This window comes from Polypterus senegalus, chromosome 17 (genome assembly GCF_016835505.1).
Source record: "Polypterus senegalus isolate Bchr_013 chromosome 17, ASM1683550v1, whole genome shotgun sequence".
NCBI lineage: Eukaryota > Metazoa > Chordata > Cladistia > Polypteriformes > Polypteridae > Polypterus > Polypterus senegalus.
Window position 1 is genome coordinate 98,860,846 of NC_053170.1, and position 12,052 is coordinate 98,872,897.

The following is a 12,052-nucleotide window of genomic DNA, read 5'->3' on the forward strand; positions in this document are numbered from 1 at the left end:
TTTTTCTGTTCCAAGGAAATGAAAATACTGAGCAATTACTTTAACTGCCATTATCTGTCCGCTTGGCTTGTGCACCATTTTGTTGACGGACCCATAGGCTCCTCGTCCTATTTCCCCAAGATCTCTCAGGTCTTCTGCTGTGAAGTCCCAGTGCTGTTCTGGAGAGATCTTCAGTTTTCCTGATGACTCAATACTATGTGTTCGCAGCCTTTCTCTAAAAAAAGAAGAAAAACACACACACACACAAAAAGGTAAAGACATCTAATTCACTTGCTGACACCAGCCTTACACAACATTAACATTGTCCATTGCTGTGGATTTAGATCCATCTAACACTCGTTTTAAAGCACCCTAATGATATCTACTCAGGCTTCATATAATCAGGAAAACTTAAAAACAGCCCCCTCATTGCGCTTATCCCATCTCAGGGTTATCTTGAGCTGAAGCTATGCCATCATCAAGTGCACTCCCAGGCACACGGCCACCCAAAATCACAATAACTGGGACAATTAGGAGTTACTAACTAAAGTAACACAAATGTCTTTGGACTATGGGAGGAAAACTAGTGAATCTGGGGAAACCCCAACCCAGATATGGGATGAGAATGAGAACTCCAAACAGAAACGGAGTGCTTTGATTTTGTGATTTGAATGCAGTCTCCTGGCAATGCCAGGTAGCACTGTTTGCCATTTTTCACCACATTACCCTTTTCATAAACAGCTTACACAAATACTTCCTGGACTACTGAAATTATGTGGTTATTAGCTTCCAAGAAATATTTATCATTATCTGCAAGTCAAACATCTTTGATTACTAAAATGCATTTTAGTATTATCTGTAAAGCAAGCAGAGATAATTTGAATAATGCAGTTTTGTAAGTAAGTAAGTCTGATGAACCAACCCATTTCAGTTCAAAATGTGGCCAGCACATCCTACTCCTACTATCCCTAACATGCTAAATCAGTAGTTGTCAATATTACTGTATATTTGCCTGAGACTTTTTGACCCAAAGTCACTTATAAGATTTGGATATGTTACAAGATATTTTTTTTACAGTTGACAGCACACTTAGATCACGCTGTTTAAAGGGTAAGTTCAGTATTTTTCAAGTCAAAGTTATTTCTTCACAAACTTGATATTTATGGAATTTCCACAAGAAATTGTGCTATAAAGTTAAGCATTTTCTTTAAGTAAAAAAAAATATATATATATCTTCCCCTCATTAGTACTTTACAATAGAGGCTAATGGAGCACCATTGGCAAATAAAAGCATACTTTTCATGCAATGTTTGAACTTTTTGTACTTTGGGCAAATAAGAGAGTAAAAATTATCAAAAACAGAGTCTGGGGAGACGCTAAATTTAAAGAAAATGCACCACATGCCTGGATATCTTATAAATTAAGGGCATGCTCAGATACAACAAGTTCCATACAATTAATCTTTGCTTTTAGGAAGGGACATGCTAAGAATACTTTTGGAAAAATAAAATCTAAATAAGTGCAAATGGTGCCTCTAATTATAACAGATTTGTAGACATTACTGCCTGAGGAATTTGGGTCCAGAGGTTTATTCACTCAAGTTGTCTGGTTTTATTTGAATAAAGGTGGTTTTCTTTGAAAAATGCCTTATGATGGGGTACTCCATGTAGGGAGCTACACAAGATAAAACAGTTTAATAGTGTGTTAAAGAGTACTGGAAAATGACTGGCTTAAACAGAAAATGTGTTCATGTTATGCTCCACATAAGGCTGCCCTTTCAGGTCTAAAAAGCAGGACCCAATTAAGTTGTGACTTCAATCATCTGTACATATTAAGTGAATGAGGCGGTCACATCTGACTTAAAAGAGAGAACAAGGAGGATCCACTTAAAACATGTTCAAGCTATCCTTACCCTGCTGGGTTCAGCTGGCATGGACATCAATGAGGCATCAATAAATTCCCTGCCTAAAGGCCACACTTATTCTGTATAAGCCACAACACAGGGCTCATTCCTTCTGGTATTAAATAATGGACATGTACCACTGACTGCAATAGGTTTGGTAAAATTAAATAAAAACTGCAGGCTGCAGAAGTCAATTTTTAAGTCTCCCTTCATTTCCTGCATTTTAAGATTTTATTGCTGCTTTTTTAAGCATAGAGCCAACTTCAGTCCTGTCTCCTGATGCTCATAGTGCTTAAATTACATCCCGTATCACAAGGGAACATATGCCATTAAGTGTCAATTAAGTATGCATGAATTTCACAAATCCTTTGTCAAAGACTATAGGCATGTTGTTAGATTTTATGGGACATTTGTCAGATTTGTGTCTGTTATTTGTGACAGTCTGGTTTACCCTTTAACAAGATGCATGATGAGTGACAGCTTACACCTTTATGGCTACAGTGTGCTTAAACTTAAAACAACACTGCAGTAAGCAAATGGTAGCTGATTTTGTAAGAACAATAGAAAAAAACTGCTATATCTCCTATACAGGATTTATTTGATTTTTTAAATATGTTTAAATGTGCCACTTTAATAGCTATTTAAAGGCTGATGACACTCTTTTTAACTGGCTCTCACCACCAGGCTGTTTCACACTATCCGAGGTACACCGCCTAATATGACAGGGACGTGTTCTGCTGTCTGCATGATGTGTTGACACATCCTGCGTAATTCATTAAGTTGCAGCCGAAAAACATTGTATCAGATTTATGCATAGACTGAAAAGAAAAAAAAAACATTTCTTTTATCTTTAATTAAACATTAAGTCAGCTTAAAATCAACCAGCAAACTATACATAATTCTACAAAAATGTAGAAAAATAAAAACGGTTAACACTCTGTTCATACCAAATATTACAGCGCCATAAAAAAGTGCATTATGAGGCACTGTATATTAACATATACCTGTATATTAACACACACATCTAAGCAAAATCAGAGAGAGGCAGAGGCCCAGCAAACTATTTTAGAACAGTACTAATGAATTCTTGCCAAAGAAAATTTTAAAAATAAACTTTTCAAAGATTCTAATTATGATTCTTGTAAACTAATATTTGGCCAATCGTAGCACTTAAAATTGCACTGCAAAGAACTAAGTTTTCTATTGTGTGATTATACCAGAAATGCAGGTCTATAGTATAATTAAGCAGGAGCCTCCAGGGGGCAGCAATGGTGCCTCAGTAATAAATCTTCCAAGGCCTCCAAGCAGTAGGGTGTTGTAGCCATTATGGATGCAATAAGAAGTTAAGCCTTTTATTGTAATCTGTTCAGTTGGCCAATAAATGGTGTTACTTTGCTTGACTTCTCAAGGCCTCCAAGTAGAAGAGTGAGCGCCATCTTTCAAAGATCAATGCAATATTCTCTGAAGATGCTTATGGACAGGCAGCTTATCACTAAAGATGTTTGACCCCTAACTGAAAAATGAGGCACCCTGGAACGGCACATGACTTTTGCGATTCCTTTTTGACCAATCGGCAGCATCATCAACAAAATAAAAGCTCAAGGGACACATGGCATACTTCTGTCTAAGATTTGCCTGGAGTTAAGACCAGAGACAGCGTTGTTGTAGTACTGGATAGGCAGCACATGTTCATTTCTACCTTAACTTGTCACTTTGTGTGGCCCTTCCATCATATTTTGAAACAAAAATACTCGTTCTTGACATTTCAGTTTTATACTGTAGAGATGCTATCCTTCCACAATGTTAACTTTTTTTTTTTTTTTTTACCATTTCCAGTTCTAAATAGAAAAAAGCTTTCAACCAGAAAGCAATGACTCCATTCTACCCTTTCATTTGACTTACATAATATGAGAAGCCAACATATGTATAAGTATACAGTATAGCTGGCATACGGACAAATGAGTGATAAAGTATAACTGAGTACACTTCAATTAATGTGGAAACTAATCATTTTAGTTGAAGCCAAGGTCAAATGAACATGAACGCTCCGCTGCCAGATTGCATTATTGCTGAACACTTGCTGTGGTGAGATTTCTTTGGGTAGAAGTAGTGAAACCTGCCAACAAGTGGCCAAATATGTGATCTGAGCTGTGAGGCAGCAGAGCTGACCACTGTGTCACCAGAGCTGACCACTGTGTCACCATGCCCCAAACAACAAAAGATACAGATGGAAAGAATACCACAAACAAAATACAACAAAATACAGACTAGCAATAACTAAATGAAATACAGATCATTGCACTCACAGAGTCCCAATCTTGGGGCACGCATCAGCTGTGCCGAGTAGCAGTGAAGTGGGACTGTCTCCTTCCATTGTTTGAAGTCGCACCTTCGGGCACAGCTGGAACACCTTTTTTGTTTCCCATCTATCTGTGCAGATGTTTTGCACTTTTCTTCTTCCATCAAGAGGAAAGAAATGCCTTGTAAATAGTAACAAAATGTTCTGTTTTTATGATTTCACAGTGTGTCCTGTGTTATGAGGGGAAGGGGAGTCTTTAAGGCGCATGCATCTTAGTACCTGACATGGAACTTCTGTTTTACCTTGTGTGCTTGTGACCCAGCAATGGCCTTGCTGGCATTAATCTTACAGTAGGCATGTGTAAAAGTTCTGAGCATGGCTGCTACAGATGTCCCACTGGCCTTGCAAAGCATCATGGAGCACTTAGAAAAAATGTTCGCCTAAACCAGCCACATGCCATATTTCAGCAAATATTCAGCGAACAAGGCCACCAGCGAATACAGCTGATCAACACTATACACAACTAAACTATAGATCTCAAGTATGTTTTTACTTTTTACATCCCATCTGATTGTTTTATTAAATGCTGCTACTAATAAGGTAGGTGTGTGCCTGGCTGTAGACCAAGCAGTCAAATTGGAAGTGTTGCTACATAGAAGAATAAGCATATATCAGAAAGGGGAAAAATGAAAGTCCGTATTACCTAAATGATGATATGATTTCTCTCTCAAAATACTAATATTATTGCTTATTTTGTAGATGTCTTAATTCCAGATTACTTAACAGATAAAGATGCATTACAAACAATGAAAAATAGGTAAATAATAAGGATCGATCTAATTCACACAATGAGTCACAATCAGGGGGTGAGCCAGTAATTTAACTTGGAATGTCCAATTCATTTTGCCACACTGCCATTTATAGGCAAACTTAAAAATTGTCAGCAACCTTTTCATAAAAATATGTTTACAAAGGATAGCAATGTACACTTTATACTGAACATTTAAAAATTTTATAAGAATATAAAAGAGTATGACATTTTTTAACACGGTGATGATTTATAGGTTTTAGAAGTATTGTTGCACTAATGTGTGATTCTCTTAGCTCAAAGAGTTTCTGACCAACTAACAAAAATTGGCAGATGCCTATGAAAATTAGTGAAATATTATTATATAAATAATGAACTATAAATCACCCACACAGCTCTTGTCACTTTGTCAAGTCAGAGAAAAGGCATCAGCATCATGTCGTAAATCAAACTGAAAAGTAACAGTTAAATGAGCACAGCAGGACACAAACAGCAACCAAAGAAGTAAATAAGGTTTTGCCCGAGGATGACAATTTGTACAGGATTGAACTCTAAAAACAATGTCTGCATTCAGAAAATGCGAGTTGTACTTTCTCATGCTGTCTGCACCTATTTGCAAGTGGGATTGGGCCTAGTGCAAAGAAACGAATCTCTTTACTTTTTATCTTAAACAGCAAATACGCCATGCAAATGTGTACATATATTATAATTAATAAAATTTCAGTCAGTCAGTCATATAGTTTATGTCATTATAATCATTCTCAAAAAGATTTACCAAGTAAATTGCAAAATTATAGTTCAAGAGGACTAAAGCAATAAGGCATATTTGTGAAAGGAAGAAATAAAAGGCAGTATGTGCCCTGGAAGAGTGGTAATATATATACAATGATAAAAGATTGAGAGACGTCCTAAAGGATAAGCAACCTGGCTCATCATCAGTTCAGATGTAAGCAATGATGCTGAAGCAGTCTCAAAAACAAAAAAGACACAGCACCAGAGAGAATATAAGGGAACGCTTATGCAGCTTTACGGCAATGAGGGCAGAGACATACATAGCGTTAGAAAACCGGGCTCAGAGGATATTCAATTTTGTGTGAGTTTGTGGAGATGTGGATTTTGGTTTGTTCCAATTATGGGGATGGTAATGTCCATCTCAAGTGCGGGTTATTTTAGCTTTCAGCAGCATGGCTTCTGAAAGTTTCTGTGTTTCTCTATTCCCTGCTAGGACACACTAAAAGAATAGATAAGAGATTCGGGGTAAAACTGTGACATAATAAGACGTGATTGAACGTTGTGGAAAGCCAATTAAGGAAAAAGAAAAACAAAATTTGGTAAGTGGAGTAAACAAGCCCATTCTTGCGTTTTCATTATTAAGGGCACAAGCATACAAAACTGAAACCAGAGTTCTAAATGCACTCGATGCTAGAATATGTGACAGGTTTCTCTCCTTGTCATAATCTGTGCTTAAGTGACGTGTCACCTAGCACAGTACTACTATGATTAGCTGATATTTCTGCCTTTGGCCAAATTCCAATCATGGAAGACTACATATTTGCTTCTTGGACTCAACTTCAAATTGCCCCAGGCAGGAGGAGAGACGGGTTACTCCTGTTGGCACATGCACAGAACAAGTTTTTTCAACGCAACAGAGGGAAAATGGCAAGAGGCATAATTTTCAGAATTGCAAATACCGATTAAAAAGAGAAAAACTGTGATTTTTTTTTTTTTTTGGTGTATGAAAGTCACGGCACCCCCTTCCAAGGCGGTTTTCCTCCTTTGCAATCAATGCTGCCAGTAAAGGGAGCAGCTCCTTGTGATTTTGAGCCAGGTAAATGTATCAGACATATTTACTACAATTTACATTTTTATCAATACACTCATCCATTAATTTGCCAAACCTGCTTAATACCTTGTCATGGAATCATGGAGAGCAGGACTGAGCACAAGACAAAACTACCTCTGGACACACTGCAGGGCACACTCTTATTCATTCGCTCCCACAGAGGCCATTCAGAGTAGCAGCTACTTCTAAGACGTGTAGACACTTTTGAGAATTCCATTCGTATTTAGGAGAACGTTCAAGCAAATTACCAGGTATTTCTGAAAAGACTTTTTTGGTGACAAGGTGTGCTAATACTTACATGTGAGGATTCTGAAACGAAACTCCTGCATTCAAAGTAAAGCTCGTCACTGGCTTAATTGGTGGATTGGCAAAATTTAACTTCAGTGCTTTGCGTTTACCTAGATCAAGAAAAAAATTTAAAAGAAATACAAAAAAGAAAGGAAAATTGAAGTTCACAAACCCTTTGGGAGTATTGGGAAAACAAGTTCAAAACAGTTGGATACAAACAAAAGTACAGTATGCAAACATATAACTAACTTTAGGGAGCTAGTGAGGTAAGAGGAACGAGGCATTGAACCACAGACTGGCAAAAAAAATGAATGAACAAGCAAGAAAAAGCCAAATGCTATCACTTTTCTATATATATTTATATATTAAAAGGCCTTCAAGGCATTTGCTCAGCGATAAATAATATTGTTCATTTCAATTATATTTTCCTTACAAACAGGTACATCCATAACATTGATTTCAGCTTACAAGTCCTGGAAAGAAATGCACATTGGAAGTTGATTCATTCACGATAATGGATCATCCTGAGCACTCTACGTCCTTCAAATCGGCAGAGTTTTAAATTACAGCAGATAATCAGGAGTATATGAACAAGACCAGATGAAAAAGAACATCCCAAAAACCGAACATCTATGAATATCACTAGATTTAGACTTTTATCAGAGAACAGAAAATCAATGCCTTACACAAGCAAGCACAAGTAGAGCCCTAACCCTAACCTTTTTTTTCTCGAAAATTAAGTTGTAAGCATTTCTAAACCTCTAAGAAACAAAATCACTTCAAACGCCACAATGTTGAAAAGCTGCAAGCACGCTGAAAAATAACTGCCTGTTGCTACAAGTATGAAGAAAATTTTAATAATCAGGTATTTTACAGAACAGATGTTCGAGCTACAGCTGAGTACTTACTTACTGACATGTTCATTCAGTTTACTGGAGGGTGAATAAACCTTCGCTTTTGCACACACACACACGGTACAGTTAATCATCAAGCTACACTTGGTTATAATACGCAGCAAAGATGATAATCTGAATGGTCAATGGATGTGGTGCCCGGCTAGAACTGATCACCAAACAATAGTTTAGTCTCTCACTGATAAAGAATAAAAGAACGTGATCTACAAGGAAACTCTCCTCCTACTGACATGGGTGTGCTTCACCTGCAGACCCACTTCCTCATTTTAAAGTGCTTCTGTACTTCCATTATGTTTCTTGAAGCACAAGTTCCACATAAAATCAAATTCCTATCCCCTGCTCACAACAGTCAGTCTCCACAATCCTCTTTGACCTACAGATAGATGGTGACTGTATTGTTGTAATTAATGAAGTTAGTTTTGTTCCTGACTTATGCCAAATCTGTTGATTGGCAAACTATTCTATAGGGTGGTCCAGATCTAATTATCTGTGTGCTTGAGTAAACCAAAAAGTTGCCTCAGACTTTCAGAATACGTACTAAAAAGGGAGAGGAACAGAATTTGGAGACAATCTGTCAACCTTGGTACACCCAGGTAAGCTGACAGAGTGAGAACAAGCATTTTGTAAGAACTGGGCTTTAGGGACCCAGCAACAGAAATCTTACTCTGCATTTGAAGCTTGCTGAAATATAACTCATGACCACTTCTAACTGGGGAAAAATATGGCTGCTGTGTTGGACTCTGGTATGTCATGACCCTAAATTGCATCAAGTGGGTTTAAGAATGTTATATTGATGCTTGATTTCTTTTCTTACATTAACTGCTTCCTGTGTGGAAATGTAACTGTTGCAATAGCAGAAGGACACTGTGGTGAAATATGTAAAGGAATCATGACAAAGATGATAGTCACAATCATTTTGGGCAAATTCAAGGCATATTTACTCTATTTTGTATAGTTTCTATAGTCGGCACATTATCACAAGGCTCTTCACCAAGTAAAACAAAATAGGTCTTTCTAAATTTGAACGACTGGCAAGTGCATACAAATTACAGCAGAGTATAACAACATAAATAAATAAGGATAAGTAGAGTAGTTAGCAATGATCCAAATTTTACACCAGATTTACCAGTATTGCCTATTAAAATTCAAGAAATCATGACTTGAATGTTTGTGTATGAATGCTGAAATGGTAAACTACCAGATAACTTCATAAATAAAATCATTTAAGAAAATACATAATGTAACAATGAAACAAAATTAGATAAAAACAAACCCTAAATGTTCATTTGTACAATTTCAACAGATCTGAGTACCCAGCAGATGGAGATTCAGCACTCCACTTATGACTAACATTCATTTAGGTTCCTCCTTAGGTTTGAACATGAAGCTCCATCACAGAAAACCTGGGAATTCATTTTCTCTCTCTTATGCTATCTTATGTTATTATGCAATACTTGTAACTAGCTACTTTATGATGCATCTCTTCTGGGACAAATGCAAGTGTGTGTTCCTTACACCGTGACTTCATGGTTACGGACTCAGAATGAAGAGATGACTGGTGGCTGGACTCCTTAGTTTGTTCAATTGTAATTTATCACGTATTGTGTATATATATTTTTTTACTTCTTTTGTAAAGCAGTTTTAATGATTTATTTTATGAAAGGCGCTTTATCAAAAGAAAGACTCACTGACTAAGGTAGTCCTGAGGTTATCACTGCTGTCTTACAGACCTGGTGTCCTGGGTTTAAATCCAGTAGGTCTTCGTTGATGGTGTAAAATTTGCACGTGTCCCCCATTTCACGCTGGATTTTTCTCCCACATCCCCCAAAACATGTAAAGTACATGTGGAGTTGTGTGTGAGAAGACCCTGAAAGAGAGTGGCGGTCTTTCCAGGACTATTTAGTAGTAGTAGTTTATTTATATAGCGCCCTTCACAGACAAAAGGTCACAGAGCGCTGAACAGCTAATACAGAACAAATACAAACAGTTGAAACAAAAACAATAAATAAACAAACTGGAACTATTCAGCACTGATTAAAAGCTTGCTTAAAAAGGAATGTATTTAGTTGTTTTTTAAAAGAATCAACAGACTCGACTCCACGCAGACCACAGGGCAGGCTATTCCACAGTTTTGGTGCCACAGACTGAAAGGCACGATCCCCACAGGTTTTCAGCCGAGTGCGTGGGATAACGAGAAGACCCTGTTGCCCAGATCTTAGAGTCCGGCAAGCTGTGTGGCGTTATTTACTGCTTTGTGTCTGATGTTGCTAGGACAGATTTTAAAACTAGTGCCATGTTTCAAAAATACATACATGTACAGTATGTATGAATGTTTGAGTGGTCCAAAATAAATAAATAAGTAAATCTATCCATTTTTTGCACAAATTGCAGAGTTACAGGGAGCATCAAGCATATCCAGATATTTTCTTAACAGTAATTCATCCCCTCTGCACCCTGTCTTTACCATCTTCTTCACAGTCCTGAACACACTCCCTTAACACATTTTTTCATTCTGTGACTAAATAAACGCTGCAGCTTCTGGTTTGTTGTGCCTTCACTTCTACTTTCCCAGCATTTCATGATTTCCCCTTTTAGATTACCTTTTAAGGACCTCCTTTTCTCCTCAGTTAACTTTAGCGCTGCACCACCACATCCCCTTGCATCTTAGCAGTACTTCTGACCAATAAATTCTGAACAATAACACCTATGACTGGCATTAGATGCCCACAAAGCTACATGCTCAGCATATTAAGTTCTCATACTCTCTTTATTTATGTATCCACACCTTTATGTTCACCACACACTTCCATATATTACTCCTTATTTCTCTGACAACAGGATCAGCAACCACCAAATGTAGTAATGCACACCTTTCTCCAGGTGACACCTTTACAATAATTCAGCCACCTTTTCTAACTATCAAGTTGTCAATCATGCAGTTGGGCCCAGCAGATTCAAGCTTCACTGTCTTGCCCTCTTCTTTTGCTAAAGTGGGTGTTGCAAACAATCATTTTTGTTCCCTCTAATGTTGGTTTCCTGTTACTCTCAAACAAGAATCCCACAAGAAACTCCCATTGCTAAAGGCTTAAAACCATAAATAAACTGGCTGTGAATGGAATCAGAAATGAATTTTTGCAAGTGATACTTTATGTTTTGTCACAACGTTTTAAATATTTTTAATGTACCTATGTAATTCACCTAATTCATTATTGCATACATCAACACATAATTTATGGATAGGAACATTTTTGATTAAGTTTTCCAAAGTGAAAATCTAGAACTATAGAAGGGGGTCACAAACTTTCAAAGAGAAATGTAATTAACAAGAAGTCTGTCATAAAATGAATGAGACTAATAAAATTCTATTGTAAAACCTAATACACATTACTGTAAAAGTCAATTCTGACACCCCAGATGCATTCACTTCTCTCCAGTGAAGTTCTTCCATACATCGGTTACATCTCTTTGGAGATTTTCAATCAGTTGCATTAGTTTCGTGACTGATCTGTGACTATAGGTCTGCAAGTTGCTGGTTACTACTTGAAATGTGAGAAGAGCTACTGAAAAGTGAGCCGCTGATGTGTGCCAGTAAATTACAGCTTTAAACTGCCACTGTATACTCGTGAGGATGACCAGTCAGTTTCTTGGTTCATAGCCTTCTCATGTAACAGTTCCAGGTTTCAGAAGTATCATGGAGCAGAAGGTGTCATAAGTTAATTAAAGGTGAACCATATCCCAAATATCAGAAAAGCTGACCTGAAACTTCAATCTCAATATTCACATGTATTCAGGACTTTAAAATAAATGTCTAATACTTTTAACAATTTCCTCCTTGCACTGGATGAGGAGTATATCCAGTTTGGTTTAGAGTCAGTCAAAAGTCCAAAAACATTTCAAATAGCAAAACAAAACATTTTGTAGTGGTTTGTAAAAGTGATCAAGCTAGAGATAACACCGTGTTCTTCGTTTCGTCTGTCGTGAAATTTAGCATGCTCAACCCCATACTTTTACAGATTTA

At 37.2% G+C, this 12,052-nt stretch overlaps 1 protein-coding gene across 7 annotated transcripts in view; it reads right to left on the bottom strand.

Moving 5' to 3' along the window:
- Positions 1-12,052, bottom strand: part of LOC120517075 (dual specificity mitogen-activated protein kinase kinase 4) — a 59,645-nt gene that overhangs the window by 23,778 nt on the left and 23,815 nt on the right. For 5 of the 7 annotated variants that reach the window (XM_039739158.1, XM_039739156.1, XM_039739157.1 and 2 more), the window contains 3 exons: positions 7,131-7,230; positions 4,189-4,362; positions 40-214 (listed from right to left, as the gene is read on the bottom strand). In XM_039739158.1, the coding sequence (XP_039595092.1) occupies positions 40-214; positions 4,189-4,362; positions 7,131-7,230 (449 nt within the window). Of the gene's footprint in view, positions 1-39; positions 215-4,188; positions 4,363-7,130; positions 7,231-8,028; positions 8,327-12,052 lie in introns of those variants that run through there. The other 2 variants (XM_039739159.1, XM_039739160.1) reach the window with 2 other exon arrangements.